A 21,376-nucleotide genomic window follows, 5' to 3' on the forward strand; every position below is an offset into this window, starting at 1 on the left:
TACCTAACTGCAATTGTTCAGTGTCATTTAGAAAGTATTTTTAGCATTGTATGTTGATTAAAGAGTATAATGATTATAAATATATCTAATTATAGAATTTATTATAATGTTTTATATTTTGGTACATAATTTTATAGTTTGAATATTTGATTAAAGGCTAATGACATACTATTTTATACCCGGACAATTAAACATAAATTTTCACAAAACAATTTCTCTATTTTTTATTTTTACTAAGATAATTAAATTTATAAACTAATTGGTTTTAATTTTATGACCGATTATATATCTGTAATGAAGAATAAAAAAATTGAAGGAAAGCCGATTGACACTATCTAATTTAGTTATAGCTTCCTACTAATAATTTATTTCACTTACATTTTTTATTTAGATAATTAAATTATATAAAACTAATTGATTATAATTTTATACAACGAATAATTCAAACCTACAGCAAGTAATAGTTATGGTTTTACTTATTCTCTGTGAATATTTTCATTTTTGGTATTATATCACATAATTAAAATAAGGAAAGGATCTAATGTGCAAGATTTAGTTGAAATATTAAATAAATTTCCAATAAGATGTATGTGTTTGCATTAGTTTTTTTATTTCTTAAAGTAGCTTGAGATTGGTATCCGTAACTTTCAAGGTATTACGATTCAAAAGAATTTTGAGCGTAAATCCAACACTATATAATTTTTGTGATGTGTTATTTTAAATTCAACTTAATCGTACTTTTTATTTGTTTTATAATTATATAAATCTGATCATTCCCTTTTTATCTAGTTTCAATTTGTAAAATAAATGTTAGTATATGAATGAATAGACATATTTTACCTAAGAACCAATCATTTAATTAAATACTCAAACAAAACAAAAAATCAATCATACATATTATTATCTAATTGATGTAACATAAATTTGAATTTTAAAATATAGCTCATAAAAGATGCTCTAGTTTTACCACCATATTAATGACGTAAAGTTTCCATGTAAACTTTACATTTTTATGTCGACATGTTACACAGTTCATGTTTAGAAAGGATTTGTATTAGTTATTATTTTAATTTTAATTGCATTAAAAGTCCTAAATATTTGGACTTCTTATATAGTACTATTTTAAATAAGGAAGGATTCAATATACAAAATTTTAGGTGATTATAAGATCCTAAATATATTAGGTAAATAATTAAATGACTATTTTATCCAATGTGAATCTATTTTAAAAGGGTAAAAAAATCGAATGACATTTCGCTAAGGACCTTCATGCTTTTAATATAGTATAGATGAGTGCACCATTATCTTTAGATAAATATATAATTTGACAATATAATAAATTTTTTTACAACGACCTAAGTTGAAGAGCAAACTCTAATTAATATTATTAGCATTATTTATGTCCTCGACGACTTTTCATACTTTGAAAACTATCAATAATAGCATCATTACTTACAGTTTTAAATATCTTACGTTGACAAGAGTGGGTTGCTCTAATGGTGATCACCCTCCACTTCCAACCAAGAGGTTGTGAGTTCGAGTTACCCCAAGATCAAGGTGAGGGAGTTCTTGGAGGGAGGGAGCCGAGGGTCTATCGGAAACAACCTCTCTACCCTAGAGTAGGGATAAGGTCTGCGTACATACTACCCTCCTCAGATCCCACTAGTGGAATTATACTGAGTTGTTATTGTTGTTGTTGTTGTAGTATATATAGCAAGCCAAAAGTCTTCGTCCATCCTATTACATAGATTTTTTTATGTACTTCTACTTCCCTATAGATATATGATTTGCATTATTAGTTTTTATTATAGTGAAAGTTTAAGATTAATTTTATTATCTTTTTTTTTGGTACTTCATTTATTGACAAATGTAATTTTTTTCGAGAGATTAGCCATTCAATTTTGAAGTTCTCTTTTTCAACAAATACTTACAAATTATTATTATCGGTGATCTTACGCCGAGTAACCAAGAAAGAAAAGGCAACAATAAAGAAATAAAAGCATTTTTAATTAAAAGGTCTAAGGAAGTAAGCAGGGATCTAACCCCTTACCTTGGGGGTAAAGGTGCACTCATTGACCGTTAAGCCAAAGTGCTCACTTGAGCAATGAGTTCACAGATGCTTATTTAAGAGTAAAATCGGAAAAATACAAGTGCTATATATATCATAGGGCGAGGAGCATGGGTTCACGTGACCCACCCCCTCCCATATAGATCCATCCCTATATATAACAATTTTATCTAAAAGTTTAAACCGTTAAATACTTGCTTTTATTTGCTTAATTATATCTTCAACTATCTTAATCCGAGAATGTAAGGTGGGTGTGTTAACCTGACGAAAGTTTGCTCTTATAAATCCATGTACTTATAAAATCATTATATTTTTATTGGACATATCATGTTTCCATTTGGAACTGCATGTGAAATGTCATTAACCAAAAGAAAATAGTCATCAACTAGCTAGCTAGTGTAGCCTAAAGCCAATGTCTTCATCCTCTATATAAGCCCTTAACCACACTCCTCAAAACATCCATCCACAAAACAAAGATAGTAATAAAAAAGTCATTATATATATATAGCACTAGGAGTAATTGAGATATAATGGAAGCAAAGCAAAAACTTGTCATTTTTGTGGCACTTGTGATGGTTGCATCCGTTGGAATTGAAATAGCGGCGGCAGGAGATTCATCGTGTGGTTTAAGCATTGCTGATCTAATGTCGTGTAAGCCAGCAGTATCTGGTCCTAAACCAATGCCACCATCTGAAAAATGCTGCACTGCTTTAGGCAAAGCAGATTTGCCTTGCCTTTGCACTTTCAAAAACAGTCCAATAATATCTACTTTCAAGATTAATGCAACTCTTGCCATGGATCTTCCCTCAAAATGCAATCTTAATTCTCCAAACTGCGCCGCTTAATTAATGATCTTAATGATCGTACTGACTACCCCTTTCACTTGATGTTATTGTTTTGTTTCAATATCTATTGGCTTTGTTGTTTCTTTTTTTTTTCTTGGAAGATTAGACGTTCCTAGTGTCATCTTGCTGTCTTTCGTCTTAGTCTTTTTTATTTTTATTTTTTTTAAATAACTTGGAGTGGGGTTAAGATCGATTTCATGTTATGGCAAGAATTTGTGTTGATCACTCGAGACTTATGTTAATAAAGTTTGATGTTTTGTTTGTTGTTTTATGTCACGACATTTGATTTGGTTTAAGTTTTGTGTACTGACATTAGAGGTTTTATAGTATCGGATTAAATTTACCTATAATAGGAGATAGCTCCTAATAGGGATCGGAGTCTGATAATTAACATTCAAAATAAAGTAATGTGACCTTCCATATCTAATTAAATTGCACGGATAATATAGAACAATTATATCAGTGCAGGTAATTTAATCCCTTATGATAAACATGTGTATTTTAATATTAAAATTAATTAACTTCGAACACTAAGTGCAAAATATATGACATTTACACTATCGTCTAGTCTCTGAAAGTTCATAATAAGTGTAACTAGTTACTTAGAATTTAGATAAAGCAAGGGTTATGTTATAATAAGTTAAAGTATATTATATCAAAAATTATTATATCATTGTATAATAAATCCGTGACTCTTTATTTAATGCGGAGTTCATTCTTTAGGCGAGGAAAAGGACAATTTTCTTCTCATGGCGGTTCATTTTTCAATACTTGATCTAAAGAATTAATTGCGTTCTTTCGTTGTTTCTTTTGTTAATTTATTTTATTTATCATTTGGTGGCTGGATTAATTAAGAAATGCTACTTCCTTGCCTTTCATGATCGCCTCTTTGATTTCTTTAAAACGTGAGTAGAACGTTCCTTGTTTAGTAATATTTGTCCAAGTTTTTCCTTGTAAACTATGTCCCCATCAACAAACTTGCCTTATTTAGTATACAACCTTGTGTAGATGTCGTTGTATTTCCGCAATACTATTGTTCAGTCAATGAGCTAACCATTCCGTTCAATATTTGTTTACGTTTGTGTACTTAAGTATCACATATATAAGTCATTTTCTATATAAAAAAAATACTTTGGGAGTTAATTTAATTTTGGTGCTTGGTTATTAGAAAATATTTTTCTTGACAATTATATTAACTTTTAATTTCATATTACTTGCTTCATTATAGTTACACTCACCAATCAAACATCGAAACATATTTTTGTCGAAAGTAATTTTCGTGAAAACACATTTTTTGAACAAAACTTTTTCCCGTGAAAATAACCTCCATAGGGTCATACCAAACACAGAGTTATAGTTAAGATTTTCAGGGTGGATAAAAATTCCCCATAAAATTGAAACCAAGCATAAATTTGGCACTCACGATGAAATTATTAGTAAAAAATCTATATATTGATAGCCCAATCCTTAAGATGGTAATTTTTCAAATACATATTCTCATAAGTAGAGATATAATAATATTGAGTAGGGGTTCAACAATATAGGTCTCACGAGATACAAAAGTAAAAATCTCTCTCAACTCCTCCTTTCCCTTCCCCTTCCTTTACTTAGCCACTAGTAAATAAACATCACATTTAATGAAAATCTTAGATAGCAACTTGCAGCTTCTTAAATGGAACCATAGTTCTCATATAAGTTTCTGCCTCAGCATTCTTCTCATCATCTTTGAGAAATTCTTCCACAATTTCCAAGCAAGGTTTCAACACCATTTCATTCCAAACATCATCAGCTTCATTTCCAGATTTTTTGTGCACGTTGGTCACATCAATTTAGTGAATTGGCCACATTTTCTCGTTCCTCAGACGTCGAATTTTCTCAAGTTGGCAACACACTAATTTGCACGTATTAAGCTTAATTTCTTCAATGGCTGATTCAAGGAGTATCTGCTTAGCTGCTTCATTAATATTTGATTTGTTTTCCTCTCTTAAATACCTGTCCATTTCTGGAACACCAATGGATCGTCGGATTCCTTTGGTGTTATCTGCCTCAGGAACAAATATTCCTCGTACCTCATCCACTAACCCTGAGCCGCGCCATAATTAATTCAAGAATCATTTGATTAAAAACAGAAAAATTAAAAGAAACTAAATTAATGCATAATTAACACGGTAGCATGTTTAAACTGTGGTTATGCACGCTCCATGCATACGTGTAGTCAATTCTTTGTCATATATGAGAGAATTACAGGTGAGATCAGATGACGAAAAGGAAAATTTTTAAAACGTCTCTAATTTTATTAGAGTTTTGATAATAACAATTTTTTCACTTTGTCATGTCAAATCTCTTAAAAGACAACTATTTATACACTACGATTAACCACTACGAAAAATAATTTGGAATTAGCTACGAACTTCGTCGCTAATCTGTTGCTAAATAGTCACTAATTCGTCTCTAATTAAATAGGATTAGCGACATATTTTTCTATTAAGCTACAAAATTTGTCTGTCGCTAATTCTTTTTTTTTTTAAAAAAAAATAGTTAACCTAATACAAAAGAGATTTATAAACTGACCTGCATGGACCATGTGATCAACCCTTTTGGAAACAGAAGAGTGTAAAACAGGCAAGGCAACATCAACCCAAATGAAGCAACAATTGTACTTTGATTTAAACTTGAACACAGGATTCTCCACAAGTGCCTCAATGTAAGTATTAGATCCTCCAACAATTATTGGAATATGGCCAGATTTCAGCACATATTCTATGTTGAAAATAGCTTGATAACAGAAATCCTCAGCCGTGAAGTCAGCTTCCGGATCAAATTCACCTAGCGATTAATAAATTATAAAATTGAAGTTAAATTACTATTTATTCGTTTGGTATAAATATTGAGGTGAAGATAAGTTTTTACCTAGCAAATGGTGCGGTACACCTTGTTTCTCAGGGTCTGTGATTTTGTTTGTAACAATGTCAAGTCCCTTATACACTTGCATTTTGTCAGAATTGATGATTTCTGCTGGAAAATGAGTGGCGAGGTCAACTGAGAGACGAGATTTTCCAGTTCCAGTAGCTCCCATTATGAACACCACTTTCTTCTTGTTCAACCCGTCATTGATGAAGGAGTTCATGCTTCTACATATGTAAAAAAATTCAAAATATAGATGTTAGATTAAAATATTATAGTTAAACTACATATATATATTTGAAAAAGAAACAACGATATATATCTATATATATGTATATTTATTTATTTATTTTTGAACAAGAAACAATGGTTGCTGTCGAACCCACGATTTCTATTTATCTGTCAATGTTCATGAGGCCACTTCAAATAAGTGAAGCATAATAATTATTAGTAGTATAATTTTTCTTGCATAAATGAAGAGAATACTATGATCATGATAAAATGACATATATAGTAGGACAGTACATATTTACGGCATCAAAGTAAATAAACAATAGATTTCACATAAAAAGAGAATTAATATATCTATTATTGAATACCATATAAGAGGTAGAAACCTTGTGAAAACGCAAGTACTAGTAGTGTATGTTGATTGTGTATCTTGTTGAAGCAAGATATATACTATGTAAATATGTTTTGCTTGAACGTGGTTAAGGGAAAGAAATTATATTCAACTTTTTATACTAAGATTTGGGTGTGGACTAATTAATGGTTGAAATATTTTAGGATTTTCTAGATTTGAAGATTATTCCTTGAAAATGTGATACATGGTCATAACATGACTTTATCCACTTTAATTTTCATCCTTATGTAGAAAATGTATATGAATGACATTAATGATCTTCCTTTCCTTTTTATCTTGCTCCTAGTTTTATCTCCTAATTTGCTATTCTAGTTATGTGAGAAAGGGGTATGTATTTTAATTCATTCCCTTCGATTTTTATGATATTATCACCCTAAATACCCAAATATTTAACAACGACATTAGGAGTCGGCATTTAGGTGCAGGGAATTTGTTTATTATTTTTGAAATAATTTTCGGTTTGACAGTTTTTGTATAAATTTTGAACCAAAAGCTAGCTAGTCTCTTCTATTCATATTTTCATGTTTTCTATCAGTGAGAGTAAAATTTATCTATCTGAAAGACGGTGGATCAACCACTGATCTGATCCAGTGGTGTAAAGTGCAGATTAGTGTTAATCATATCCCAGATATAATTCTACATCATGCATGAATATTTTCGTGACTAAGAGGATACATATGAGATCAAATCTATAGTGAAAACTCATGCTTTTAGTGTCCTTTTACATTTATATATTACCGATGGAGTACACAAAATTTTTAATAAGCTATAGATATCGATATTTTAAGAAGTGAATAAATGAATCAATTATTGGAACGGTATTATACTAAAATAAACACAATTCAATTGCATTACTGCAACTATCTTCGACGAGCTAGCTTTTATTTTTTTGAAATATATACTTGATAGTCTCTTTAGAAGTTGTACTCCGTCTGACCTAATTTATGTAAAGGAGTTCGGAGTATGAGAGTCAAAACACTTAATTTTTGATGTAAATTGACGCATAGATTCTTCAAGTATATTAAATTAAACTTTACATATACATCATCAACGTTGTTTCGAACACAACTCATACATTCCAAAATCACCTACTCCGACTGTTTAACCAAAAAATAAGTTTCTCGGTCAAAACCTATTTTTAGAAGAACTCGGGTTACTGATAACCAAGAAATTCCGTACTTTCTCAATTATATGAAAGGAAATAAACGTGACAAGAAATATGGAAATAATTGATTGAAAACAAAAGAAAGTAATTGTATTCCAGTAAGAATCAGAACGTGCCTTTACAAGTGAAATTCTCTTCCCTTATATAGGAGTTTACAAATATAACATTTCATTCCTTTTATGTCTGAGTCATTATGAGCATTAATGACATTAAATGAACCGTTATAATTGGCGATCGTAACTGTCCATGAAGATTCTGTAACAGTTCCGATTTTTCTTCCTCATTAATTGGATGTTCGTGAATCTTCCCTTTTTTATTGTCTTGATTCATTTCATTCGTGTCTCTTCATTGAACAATTTAGGCTCGAGCAACTGCGTCCTTTCATCTCGTGAGTGATTTGTTCGTACCTCTTGTAACTCGTGCATCTTTTAATTATTACACTCCAGTTGTCATCTTCTTAGTGATCCACGTATCATGCCCTATCAGCCACATATAATTCTACGTATATTATTTATTTTTTACCAATAGAGATAGTCCCCCCACTTGCCAAATTCTGCAATTGAATATTTGAGAAGTGGTACGTATTTATGGCGGGAATGTTTTACCGCCGTTTCCCATGTATCATTGCGTCTTCTTCAGAACCAACGCGTCGCATGTCACTTCCATTTAATGTATGTGCCACGTGGCCTTCGCCGATTGGGTCTGTGACTCTTCAGCGATTTTTAGGGCTTTCTTGCGGCCGCGTCAGTCACGAAGTGACTGTTTCATTATGACGTTTCTATCATGACTTACTTTACATGACGATTGCTTTTTCTTATAAATACCTCATGTGCTTTTAGTTTTACGAAACCTTCAATCTACAGTGTTCTTCTTCTTTAATCGTTCTTGTTCTTCAGCACGCATTATTTTCTTGTATAACCATGTCTTCATCAAACCCCGATCCTCACAGAGTAGTAATTGTAGATGAACTTCCCCCCTTCAACTACTCCTGTTATGAGTAAAAGAGGTGGTAGATTACGTAGTTTAGGATCTGTATCTATTCGTGGTTCTACTTCCCAAACCAACATTGTTACTCCTTCTTCTTCTAGGACTAGGGCTTCTTCAACCCATAGATCTTCTGCCAGAAATAGGGAATCAAGTGAACCCATTCGAGAACCAACGGTTGATGAAATCGTTCCTCAAGAATTTTCTTTCTCTACTGATCGTGAATCGATTAGGAACCAAGTTACTTCTATGACTTCCCATGATCGTGCCGATGTCTATCCTTCCCAGATTACTAATGGCTTGATTTCTCTTGTGCGAAGAGAATGCCACTGGACATCTGATTTTCCAGTTTTAGTTCCTGGCTCAAACCAAAGGATAATTTCGTACCAGGCTGGTTATTCTTTTGTTTACACATATCCTCTTACCTTAGGTTTCAGACCACTTATTGACCCAACGATCATAGAATTTTGTCGTTTCTTTAACGTTTTCTTAGGACAGATTGGTCCTATTGTATGGAGAGCTATTGCATGTCTACGATACTTATCTAATTTGGCTTCCTTACCCTTTACCTTTCAACACTTGCTTCATCTTTATTCCCCTAAGTTATTTCGTTCAGGGGTCTTTACTCTCGTGGCCAGAAGCAAAAGGGTTTTGGTTAGTCCTGAAGATGATAGAGATCGTGGCTGGTATGCCCATTTCGTTACTGCTCCCACAAGTGGTTTGGTGGGTGAGGAGAACATGCCTTTTCCAGAAAAGTGGAATTTTGCACGTAAGTTTTTTTTTAAGTATCTCTCTTCTTCTTTTATGAGGGAAGAAGAAACTTACGATCTCGTGGCTTTTTTTTCTTTTCTTTTTAGCAACCATGGAAGTTTTTAAAGAAATACCAAACTTCCGTGCTTGGGTAGAGAAATTGTTGTCGGTTGCTCCTATGGAAGGAAGGTCTTGGAAATATCTTTCTCATAGGTTTGGTTGGAAAGTCAAGACTCATGGTATCCTTCTTTTTACTTTTCCTCCTTTCTTTTGTATTTACTTGGAGGTTACTAACTTTTTCCTCTGCTAGGGTTTCCCATTCGAGGTGTCAGTGCTGCATCTATTACTTCATCAAGACTCTCTTTGTCCCTTGCTCAAGAGATGATTTTAAATTCTTCATCAAAGAGAAAAGCGGAGGGAGCTCGTGGCTCGAAGGGTGAAGAGGAACAAGAAGAGGGTCCTTTAGTGCGCAGGCCTCGGGCTAGGAGGCGCGTTATTTCGGATGATGAAATCACCCCTCCTCCAAGTTCAGTTCCTGTGAATGAGCCTGAAAGTGCTACTTTAGTGAGTTCTGATGAAGAGATGAATTGTAACACTCCTAAAAAAAAAAAGGAATGGTAAATCCACAAAGGGGGTTCAAGTACCCCGGGTTGAACATGAAGAAGGGGTGGATCATAATGAGCAAGTACCTCAGGATCTAGTGACACCCCCAACAGTAATTCCGGCTCAGACAGATATATCTCCAAAGGTGGGTTAGATGTTTAATGTTGTCAATAGTGCTATGGAGATGCCTTCATGGCCAACCAGAACAAGAGAAGAGATGAGATTCCACCTCAATCAAATAGATAGAACAATTATGAGTCCTCAAGAGTGAATGAATTTTTGAAGTTAAGTCCTCCATTGTTCCATGGTTCTATAGCTGATGAAGATCCAATGTTGTGGCTGGAGGGTGTCAAGAAAGCCCTCCGAGCAATGAAGACATTTGATGATGAAGCTATGGAGATGGCTGCTTACCAGCTTAGAGATGTGGCTGGCACTTGGTTTGAGATGTGGGAAAAGGAAAGAGATGAAGATGATGGTCCGCCTACTTGGGAAGAATTTGAAGAGGCCTTCATGGCTAACTTTATCCCGGAAGAGGATAGGGAAGCTAAGGCTACAGAGTTCGAACAACTCAAGCAAGGGAATAAAAGTGTGCAAGAGTACTACATGGAATTCATAGGGTTGGCTAAGCATGCTCCTCACATGGTTAAGACAGAAAAAGCAAAGATTCGCAGGTTTGTTGGCGATTTGGCTTACCACATTAAGGATACGAAATCAGTTGCAGCGGTAGGAATGACAGCTTTCTCTTCTGTTGTGGGATTCGCCAAGCACTTAGAAAAAAACAAACAACAAAGGAGAGAAGAAAAAGAGCATAACAATAAAGCCCGGACAACGAGCAGGTTTAATGATACGTCTAGCGGAGGTGGAAAGGGTTCCTCCAATAAGGAGTTATTAGCACCAACTCAGTCCAGTCATCAGTCAGGTGGTGGGTCTTCCTTCAGATGTACTCAGAGTTATGGAAACCAGTCTCGCCAGAATCAGAATTTTAGGACATCATCCTCACATAGCTAGAGTCATGCTGAGCAACATTCACAATAAGATCTTTGTGGAACATGTAAGCGGCAATATTCGGGTCAGTGCAAGCTCGGGTTCCATGGTTGCTATCATTGTGGAGACATTGGTCATATAAAGGCCAACTGCCCAAAGTTGCAACGTAATTTCAATGGGGGATCAACTCGTCCTTCTAGTTCCTCAGCTACTACAGTTGCACCACCACAGGCTCGTGGTTCTCATAATCAGGCCGGGTATGGAGCAGGCAGAGGTGCAGATCGAGTTACTCAGGGAGGGGGACAACCCCGTTTGATTGCTACACTTGATCGTCAGAGTGCAGAGGCATCCACAGAAGTTATTACAGGTATACTTCTAGTCTGCTCACATAATGTTTATGTCATAATTGATCCATGTTTAACATTTTCGTGCGTGACTCCATACTTTGCAATTAACCTCGGGCTAGAACCTGAACAACTTAGTGAGCCATTCCTAGTATCTACTCCATTTGGCAAGTCAGTGGAAGCCACATGAGTCTATAGAGGTTGTATAGTATCAGTCCAAGGTCGCAGCACCGAGGCCAATCTCATAGAGTTAGAAATGGTGGATTTCGATGTGATCATGGGTATGGATTGATTGTCTTCTTGCTATGCCATGTTAGATTGTCGTGCCAAGATAGTCAGGTTCCAATTTCCAAATGAAGAAGTCTTAGAGTGGAAACGTAGTTCCGCATTGCTTGTAGGTAAGTTTATTTCTTACCTAAAGGCACAACGAATGATCGGTAAGGGGTGTCTCGCCTATTTGGCTCACATCATTAATCCAGAATCGGAACCACCAGCTCTTCAGTTTGGGCCTGTTGTTAGAGAATTTCCAGAAGTTTTCCCAGATGACCTTCCCTGACTTCCTCCTGAAAGAATCATAGACTTTGACATTGATCTCATGCTAGGCACTCAGCCCATATCTATACCTCCTTATAGGATGGCTCCAACAAAACTTAATGAGTTGAGGGAAAAGTTGAAAGACCTTCTTGACAAGGGCTTCATCAGGCCGAGTGTTTCACCGTGGGGTGCCCCGATCCTGTTTGTCAAGCAGAAACATGGGTCTCTCAGAATGTGCGTCGACTATCGAAAGTTGAATAAAGTTACCATTAAGAACAAATACCCACTGCCAAGAATTGATGATTTATTTGATCAACTTCAGTGTGAAAACTACTTTTCAAAGATAGACTTAAGGTCGAGGTACCACCAGTTGAGAACCAGAGAATAAGATATATCTAAAACAGCCTTTAGAACTCACTACGGGCACTATGAATTTCTAGTAATGTCCTCCGGGTTGACAAATGCTCCAGCTGCATTCATGGACCTCATGAACAAAGTTTTCAAGCCATTCCTTGATACCTTTATTATCGTATTGGTAGATGATATTTTGGTATACTCTAAGTGCAAGGAAGATCATGAAGAACACTTTAAGATAGCCTTGCAGACCTTAAAGGAGAATGAGCTTTATGCCAAGTTTTCAAAATGTGAGTTCTGGTTGCAGTCAGTGGCATTATTAGGCCACGAGGTATCTAGTGACGACATAAAAGTAGATCCTCAGAAGACAGAAGTAGTCAAGAACTGGCCTAGGCCGACAACGCCAACCGGAATCAGGAGTTTCTTGGGGTTAGCTGGCTACTATAGAAGGTTTGTGGAGGGATTTTCCTCAATTGCAGCTCCATTAACTAAGTTGACTCAGAAAGCAGTTAAGTTCCAGTGGTCTGACGCTTGTGAGCAGAGTTTTCAAGCGTTAAAGAAGAGGTTGAATGATCGGTTATGTGTGCTTGATGTAGATGGTCTGAGAAAGGCCATAATGGAAGAAGCTCACAGCTCGAGGTACTCTATCCACCTAGGTGCTACCAAAATGTATCTGGACTTGAAAGAGTTGTATTGGTGGAAAGTCATGAAGAAGCAAGTAGCAGATCATGTGGCTAAATGTTTGAATTGCCAGCAAGTCAAAGCCGAGCATCAGAGGCCTGGTGGCCTAGCTCAAGATATAGAGATACCACAGTGGAAATGGGAGACGATTAATATGGATTTCGTAGTAGGTCTACCTCGCACATACCGTAAGCATGATTCAATTTTGTTTATTGTAGACCGACTGAAAAAGTCCGCGCATTTCCTACCAGTAAAAATGAAAGATTCTGCAGAGCAGTATGCACAGTTGTACGTTAAAGAAATAGTCTGATTGTATGGTACTCCAGTTTCAATCATATCTGACAGAGGCCCTCAGTTCACGACGTATTTTTGGCAGGCATTTCAGAAAAGATTAGGTTCCAAGGTCAATTTGAGCACCACTTTCCGTCCACAGACCGATGACCAGGCAGAAAGGACCATTCAGACTCTCGAAGATATGTTGCGTGCATGTGTTATAGATTTTGGAGGTAATTGGGATGATCACTTGCCACTTATAGAATTTGCTTACAATAACAACTATCAGGTCAGCATTGGTATGGCTCCTTATGAAGCGTTGTATGGGCGAAGATATAGGTCTCCAGTGGGTTGGTTTGAACCAGCAGAGGTGCCGTTGATTGGTCCAGAGTTTGTTTGTGAGGCCTTAGAGAAAGTTTAGCTAATTAGAGAAAGACTGAAAGCGGCTCAAAGTCATCAAAAGTCATATTCTGACAAGAGGCATCGTGAATTATAGTTCATGGTTGGTGATAAGGTGTTTTTTAAAGTTTCACCAATGAAAGGAGTTATGAGGTTTGGTAAGAAAGGGAATCTTAGTCCTAGATTTATCGGACCTTATGAAATTCTAGAAAAGAAAGGAAACGTGGCTTATGAGCTAGCGTTGCCCGTTGAGTTGTCCTTTGTTCATCCTGACTTTCATGTGTCTATGCTTAGAAAGTACATTAATGATGAGTCGCATATAATACCTGCCGATACCATAGAAATTAAAGAAGCCTTTACTTATGAAAAGGTACCTATAGAAATTCTCGATAGGCAAGTAAGAAAGTTGAGAACAAAAGATTTAGCATCGGTAAAAGTTTTGTGGAGTAATCATGATTCAAAAGAGGCTACGTAGGAGGTCGAGAAAGATATGAAGAAGAAATATCCATATTTATTTTAGGAAAAAGGTATGTGAACCTAGGTTTGGTTTGGCATTTATATTTTATTTATTTAATACAAGTTAGCATGTGTTTATGTCCTTGCTAGATTATACTTAGTTGTTGAAGTAATTTAGTTTTTGTCAGAGTATATTTAGTTATTTATAATTTAGTGCCATGCCATAGTACATTTCACTCATTAAAGTGATTTACTTTTGCTAAAGTATTGTGCTTTAGATTCTTGTTGGTTATTGTGGTACCTCCTTACCAGAGTGTGAGTAATTAGTATATGAGCTGTGTATAGTGCCTATAAATGGTCTGTTAAGGTATATTTGGTTGTTATTGGTGACAGGGATATTTTTTTGGATAGCTTAATTTAAAGGGGAGACTCTGCCAAAATTTTTAAAAATTTAGGGAGCTAGCCAAAATTTTGAGCTCTTGGGAAAGTGAGCAGTGCTAAGAAAACTTAAGAAGTTCAAGTGAGTAGTGCTAGCAATATTCGAGGACGAATGTTTTTAAGGAGGGATGATTGTAACACTCCTCAAAATAAAAAAGAAAGAAAGAGAGAGATACTTAAAATTGGGCCTAAGTCCCATAGAGTAGTCTGTACGTGAGGGCAAGAAAATGCTTAAGCCTCGGACTAAAGTGAGACAAAAGGCTTAAAAAGCCTTAAACAAGTCAGGCTGCTAAAAAAACTCTATACGAACAAAATAGAAGGTTTAAACTTCTGTTCATTCACGCAAATCTGATACGGAAAAGAGAAACAGAACGCTAAGAAACAGAGGCAACAAGATTATTTATGCAGACAACGAAATTCTAGGGTTCTTTACAAATCACTAATTCTTGAACTCAGGTATATAAAATTCCCTATTATCAATTATTCTAAAGTAGTAGTAGGTAAGAATTGAATAGTTAATTTCCTTCTTTCTCTGTATCAACGTTAAATTTCATGTTTAGGTGTGAAACTTTAAATTTAATTAAAATGCACTGGTTGTTGTAGAATCAATTGTTTGACGGGTATAAATTGGACTGGGGCCTACGTATTGGCTCGAGGAGTTTTGAAGTGAGTTGATATAACCCTTTACTAAAGTGGTTCTACTCACAAAGACATGCCCACAAAGTGTTTGATAAAATACTTTAAAGAGTCAACATGTGCTTAATTGGAACGAGTGGGTATATATTGACTAAGTATATTCTAGTTAAAGCTTATGTATTTTACTCGAGAAGTATAAGCGTCTATTTTTATATTCTTATGCTTTATTACACGATCTTACATGTTAAATGGTGCACAAGTTTCACACCAATAACGGACACAGTAGTCGTACAACAACAAGCTTACCCAATAACCTTTATTTCAAACACTTTGAGATGTGACACATATCTTCTGCCATCCTTATCTTCTGCTACTCAGAAATCCCCTCCATGTCATTATATGTCCAAGGAGCAGTACTATAAGACCAGTGTTGGAGTTTTATGTATGCAAAGAGATGATTACCTCGACTTTATGTTCACTTTAAAAAAGAAATACTATGGGAATCACTTATCAAAGTTTTGAGAGTTAGATAGAAATTTTAAAAATACTTTGAGTAATTCTATTTCATGCTTATGCTATGTATGCACTCAAAAATATTGGTATGAATATTGATAAATCACTTTTCAAATAAGATTTAGACTTGAAAGGTCACAAGAGAAGTTTTAGAAAGAAAATATTTTTGGGAGTATCCTCTATTCTGAAAAGGGGTCATCGTCCAGGCTGAGGGTTCTTGACCAAGGCGTTGACTTCCTGAAACTACTTGTGCCAAAGTAGGGAGCACACGATTCGAGGGTCTCGTTGCCGAGAATTTACTTAGCCAGGCTAAGGTATGATACATGAGCGCTGAGAACCATGAAGCGAGTGGCACCTCGTGGATTGGGCCTATTCGATCAGGTTGGGATCGAACCCGTGCCGATCACACGGTGACTAAGACAAAAATAAGTTAGGATAGTTGGAACTCCCGAGGTATAAAGTGAAGTATTGTTTTTTATATAAGAAAGAAAAAGAAAAGAATTTCTTTTAGAATATTCATAAACTGCAAATATGCAATTATTTTAGAATTATTCTTAAAAGCTTTATGTTTTCCATGCATTTAGAATCTTTGCTCATAATGTATATTTTATTAAAGTTTCATACCCTGTCGTTGAGACTCACTGAGTACAATGGATGGTACTGATGTTCTCTTTTGGAAACCTATGTTGGTCTGCGGTACAACGTAGGAGCCGGTTTTGCAGGTGAGCAGGCTACGAGTTAGGACTTCCCTCTCTTCCAGTGCTATTGGTGAGCTCCGCTTTTGTTCGTGGAGTATTCCTTTGAGTCATCTTTATTTAGTTATTTCTTTGTTTACTTGAAGTACTAGCCAGGCAATCTCATGTCCTGAGCAGTGCGTCCGTTATCAATAGAGGCTTCATAGACACAGTCAGTGGGTTGAGATTCAGATGTTTTTGATAATAACTTAGCAGTATTTCATTGGTTACTACGAATAAAGTTTTGAAATAGGTTTATTTCAGATATTTAAATTAATTAAAAGTATTTGGTTAAAGTATTGCCTTATTGAATATAAAGTTTGAAGTTATAATAGATTTGATAAGCGCAGATGGTTCGCTTGGTCACGTTTAGTGATCGGGTGCCGGTCACGGCTTGTTCAGATAATAGATCATGAAAAACTTGGTATCAGAGCGTCAGGTATTTAGAGTCCTAGTGGTCTATGAAGTCGTGTTAGTAGAGTCTTGTTTATGGGTATGAAGCACGCTATACTTATAAACATGAGGCTACAGGCATTTAGGAAAAGTCTCATTTTTTTTCATACTTTAGATCGTGCAGTAGAGCCTACCTCTAAGAAATTATCTAATGTATTCGTTTCTCTAAAACTCGCAGAAATGGCTCGTATTCGCAACTCTAATACCGACACTCAGGATGCTACTCAAGAAACTATTGCTACTATTGTGGCTCAAGGTAGAACTAAGAAGAACGCTTTAACTTAGAAAAGGAAGGGTAAATCCACAAAGGGGGTTCAGGTACCCCGGGTTGAACATGAAGAAGGGGTGGATCATAATGAGCAAGTACCTCAGGATCCAGTGACACCCCCAATAGCAATTCCAGCCCAGACAGATATATCTCCAGAGGTGGGTCAGATGGTTAATGCTGTCAACAGTGCTATGGAGATGTTTAAAGCCTTCATGGCCAACCAGAGCGAGAGAAGAGATGAGATTCCACCTCAATCAAATAGACAGAACAATTCTGAGTCCTCAAGAGTGAATGAATTTTTGAAGTTGAGTACTCCACTATTCCATGGTTCTATAGCTGATGAAGATCCAATGTTGTGGCTGGAGGGTGTCAAGAAAGCCCTCCGAGCGACGAAGGCATTTGATGATGAAGCTGTAGAGCTGGCTGCTTACCAGCTTAGAGATGTGGCTAGCGCTTGGTTTGAGATGTAGGAAAAGGAAAGAGATGAAGATGATGGTCTGCCTACTCGGGAAGAATTTGAAAAGGCCTTCATGGCTAACTTTATCCCGGAAGAGGATAGGGAAGCTAAGGCTACAGAGTTCGAACAACTCAAGCAAGGGAATAAAAGTATGCAAGAGTACTACATGGAATTCATAAGGTTGGCTAAGCATGCTCCTCACATGGTTAAGACAGAAAAAGCAAAGATTCGCAGGTTTGTTGGCGGTTTAGCTTACCACATTAAGGATACGAAATCAGCTGCAGCGGCAGGAATGACAACTTTCTCCTCTGTTGTGGGATTCGCCAAGCACTTAGAAAAAGACAGACAACAAAGGAGAGAAGAAAAAAAGCATAACAATAAAGCCCGGACATCGGGCAAGTTTAATGGTACGTCCAGCGGAGGTGGAAAGGGTTCCTCCAATAAGGAGTCATTAGCACCAGCTCAGTCCAGTCATCAGTCAGGTGGTGGGTCTTCCTTCAGACGTACTCAGAGTTATGAAAACCAGTCTCACCAGAATCAGAATTTTAGGACGTCATCATCACATAGCCAGAGTCATGCTGAGCAATATTCATAACAACAAGGTCTTTGTGGAACATGTAAGTGGCAACATTCAGGTCAGTGCAAGCTCGTGTTTCATTGTTGCTATCATTGTTGAGACATTGGTCATATAAAGGCCAACTGCCCAAAGTTGCGACGTAATTTCAGTGGGGGAATAACTCGTCCTTCTAGTTCCTCAGCTACTACAGTTGCACCACTATAGGCTCGTGGTTCTCAAAATCAGGCCGGGTATGGAGCAGGCAGAGGTGTAGATCGAGTTACTCATGGAGGGGGACAACCCCGTTTGTTTGCTACACTTGATCGTCAGAGTGCAGAGGCATCCGCAGAAGTTATTACAGGTATACTTGTAGCCTGCTCACATAATGCTTATGCCATAATTGATCCAGGTTCAACATTTTCGTACGTGACTCCATACTTTGCAATTAACCTCGGGCTAGAACCTGAACAACTTAGTGAGCCATTCCTAGTATCTACTCCAGTTGGCGAGTCAGTGGAAGCCACATGAGTCTATAGAGGTTGTATAGTATCAGTCCAAGGTCACAGCACCGAGGCCAATCTCATAGAGTTAGAAATGGTGGATTTCGACGTGATCATGGGTATGGATTGGTTGTCTTCTTGCTATGCCATGTTAGATTGTCGTGCCAAGATAGTCAAGTTCCAATTTCCAAATGAAGAAGTCTTAGAGTGGAAAGGTAGTTTAGCATCACTTTTAGGTAAGTTTATTTCTTACCTTAAGGCACAACGAACGATCGGTAAGGGGTGTCTCGCCTATTTGGCTCACATCATTAATCTAGAATCGGAACCACCCGCTCTTCAGTCTGTGCCTGTTGTTAGAGAAATTTTAGAAGTTTTCCCAGATGACCTTCCCGGACTTCCTCCTGAAAGAATCATAGACTTTGGCATTGATCTCATGCCAGGCACTTAGCCCATATCTATATCTCCTTATAGGATGGCTCTAACAGAACTTAATGAGTTAGGGGAACAGTTGAAAGACCTTCTTGACAAGGGCTTCATCAGGCCGAGTGTTTCACCGTGGGGTGCCCCGGTCCTGTTTGTCAAGAAGAAAGATGGGTCTCTCTGAATGTGCGTTGACTATCGAAAGTTGAATAAAGTTACCATTAAGAACAAGTACCCACTACCAAGAATTGATGATTTATTTGATCAACTTCAGGGTGCAAAGTACTTTTCAAAGATAGACATGAGGTCGGGGTACCACCAGTTGAGAATCAGAGAAGAGGATATATCTAAAACAACCTTTAGAACTCGCTACGGGCACTATGAATTTCTAGTAATGTCCTCCGGGTTAACAAATGCTCCAGCTGCATTCATGGACCTCATGAATATAGTTTTCAGGCCATTCCTTGATACCTTTATTATTGTGTTTATAGATGATATTTTGGTATACTCTAAGAGCAAGGAAGATCATGCTGACCACCTTAGGATAGCCTTGCAGACCTTGAAGGAGAATGAGCTTTATGCCAAGTTTTCAAAATGTGAGTTCTGGTTGCAGTCAGTGGCATTCTTAGGCCATGTGGTATCTAGTGACGGCATAAAAGTAGATCCTCATAAGATAGGAGCAGTCAAGAACTGTCCTAAGCCGACAACGCCAACCGAAATCAGGAGTTTCTTGGGGTTAACTGGCTACTATAGAAGGTTTGTGGAGAGATTTTCCTCACTTGCAGCTCCATTAACTAAGTTGACTCAGAAAGCAGTTAAGTTCTAGTGGTCTGACGCTTGTGAGCAGAATTTTCAAGAGTTAAAGAAGAGGTTGACCACTGCACCTGTGTTAACCTTGCCGACAGGTTCGGGAGGGTTCACAGTGTATTGTGATGCCTCTAGAGTGGGTCTTGGTTGTGTCCTTATGCAAAATGGAAAAATTATTGCTTATGCTTCCAGGTAATTAAAGAATCATGAAAAGAACTACCCCACACACGACTTGGAGCTTGCAGCGGTGGTATTTGCATAAAAGATATGGCGACACTACCTTTATGGCGAGCATTCTGAAGTATTTACAGATTGCAAAAGCCTCCAGTATATTTTCAAGCAAAAAGAATTAAATTTGAGACAAAGAAGGTGGCTCGAGCTATTGAAGGATTATGACATCAATATCCTTTATTACCCGCGTAAAGCTAATATGGTAGCAGATGCACTTAGTAGGAAGTCAATGGGTGTCTTGGCCCATCTTGCAGTACAAAGGCGAACTTTAGGTCTAGAAATTCAAAAACTAGCAAATGATGGAATTAGATTGGATGAGACCAAAGAAGATGGTATAATTGCTTATGCCTTAGCGCAATCCTCCCTTGTTGCACATGTTAAAGCTAATCAAGACGAAGATTTGTACTTAGTGAAGTTAAAAGAAGGAGTCAGAAACAAAGAAATCACTGCTTTCACTCTAGGAAGTGACAGAGTTTTGAAGTTGAATAAGAGGCGGATCCAGGATTTAAACCTTATGGGTTCAACTTTTAAAATTTTTAGCATTGAACCCATTACATTTTTAAAGTTATGGGTTCGTATTTACTATTTTTGCAATTTTAATAAATTTTTACATATAAATTTTTACTCCGCATTGAAAGTTATGGATTCAATTGAACCCGCCGAGTATATGCTACATCCACCCCTGAGTTAAATGATCGGTTATGTGTGCCTGATGTAGATGGTCTGAGAAAGGCCATAATGGAAGAAGCTCACTGCTCGAGGTACTCTATCCACCTAGGTGCTACCAAAATGTATCTGGACTTGAAAGAGCTGTGTTGGTGGAAAGTCATGAAGAAGCAAGTAGCAGATCATGTGGCTAAATGTTTGAATTGCCAGCAAGTCAAAGCCGAGCATCAGAGGCCTGGTGGCCTAGCTCAAGATATAGAGATACCACAGTGAAAATGGGAGATGATTAATATGGATTTCGTAGTAGGTCTACCTCGCACATACCGTAAGCATGATTCAATTTAGGTTATTGTAGACCGACTGAAAAAGTTCGCGCATTTCCTACCAGTAAAGATGAAAGATTCTGCAGAGCAGTATGCACAGTTGTATATTAAAGAAATAGTCTGATTGTATGGTACTCCAGTTTCAATCATATCTGATAGAGGCCCTCAGTTCACGACGTATTTTTGGCAGGCATTTCAGAAAAGATTAGGTTCCAAGGTCAATTTGAGCACCACTTTCCATCCACAGACTGATGACCGGGCAGAAAGGACCATTTAGACTCTCGAAGATATGTTGCGTGCATGTGTTATAGATTTTGGAGGTAATTGGGATGATCACTTGCCACTTATAGAATTTGCTTACAATAACAACTATCAGGTCAGCATTGG

General features: G+C 36.8%; 2 protein-coding genes across 2 annotated transcripts; one reads left to right on the forward strand and one right to left on the reverse strand.

Annotated features, from left to right (window-relative positions):
• Positions 1–2,598: 2,598 nt before the first annotated feature.
• Positions 2,599–2,913, forward strand: LOC107792664 (putative lipid-transfer protein DIR1). Its single transcript, XM_016614901.2, has one exon. It carries the CDS (start codon positions 2,599–2,601, stop codon positions 2,911–2,913), a length of 315 nt encoding a protein of 104 aa, XP_016470387.1.
• A 1,829-nt stretch (positions 2,914–4,742) lies between these two features.
• Positions 4,743–5,989, reverse strand: LOC107792663 (adenylate isopentenyltransferase 3, chloroplastic-like). Its single transcript, XM_075237767.1, has 3 exons — positions 5,824–5,989; positions 5,485–5,739; positions 4,743–4,996 (listed from the first exon to the last, which is right to left on the reverse strand). The coding sequence occupies exons 1-3, from the start codon at positions 5,987–5,989 to the stop codon at positions 4,743–4,745; spliced, it is 675 nt and encodes a 224-aa protein (XP_075093868.1).
• Between the last annotated feature and the right edge of the window lie 15,387 nt (positions 5,990–21,376).

This window comes from Nicotiana tabacum, chromosome 19 (assembly GCF_000715075.1).
Source record: "Nicotiana tabacum cultivar K326 chromosome 19, ASM71507v2, whole genome shotgun sequence".
NCBI lineage: Eukaryota > Viridiplantae > Streptophyta > Magnoliopsida > Solanales > Solanaceae > Nicotiana > Nicotiana tabacum.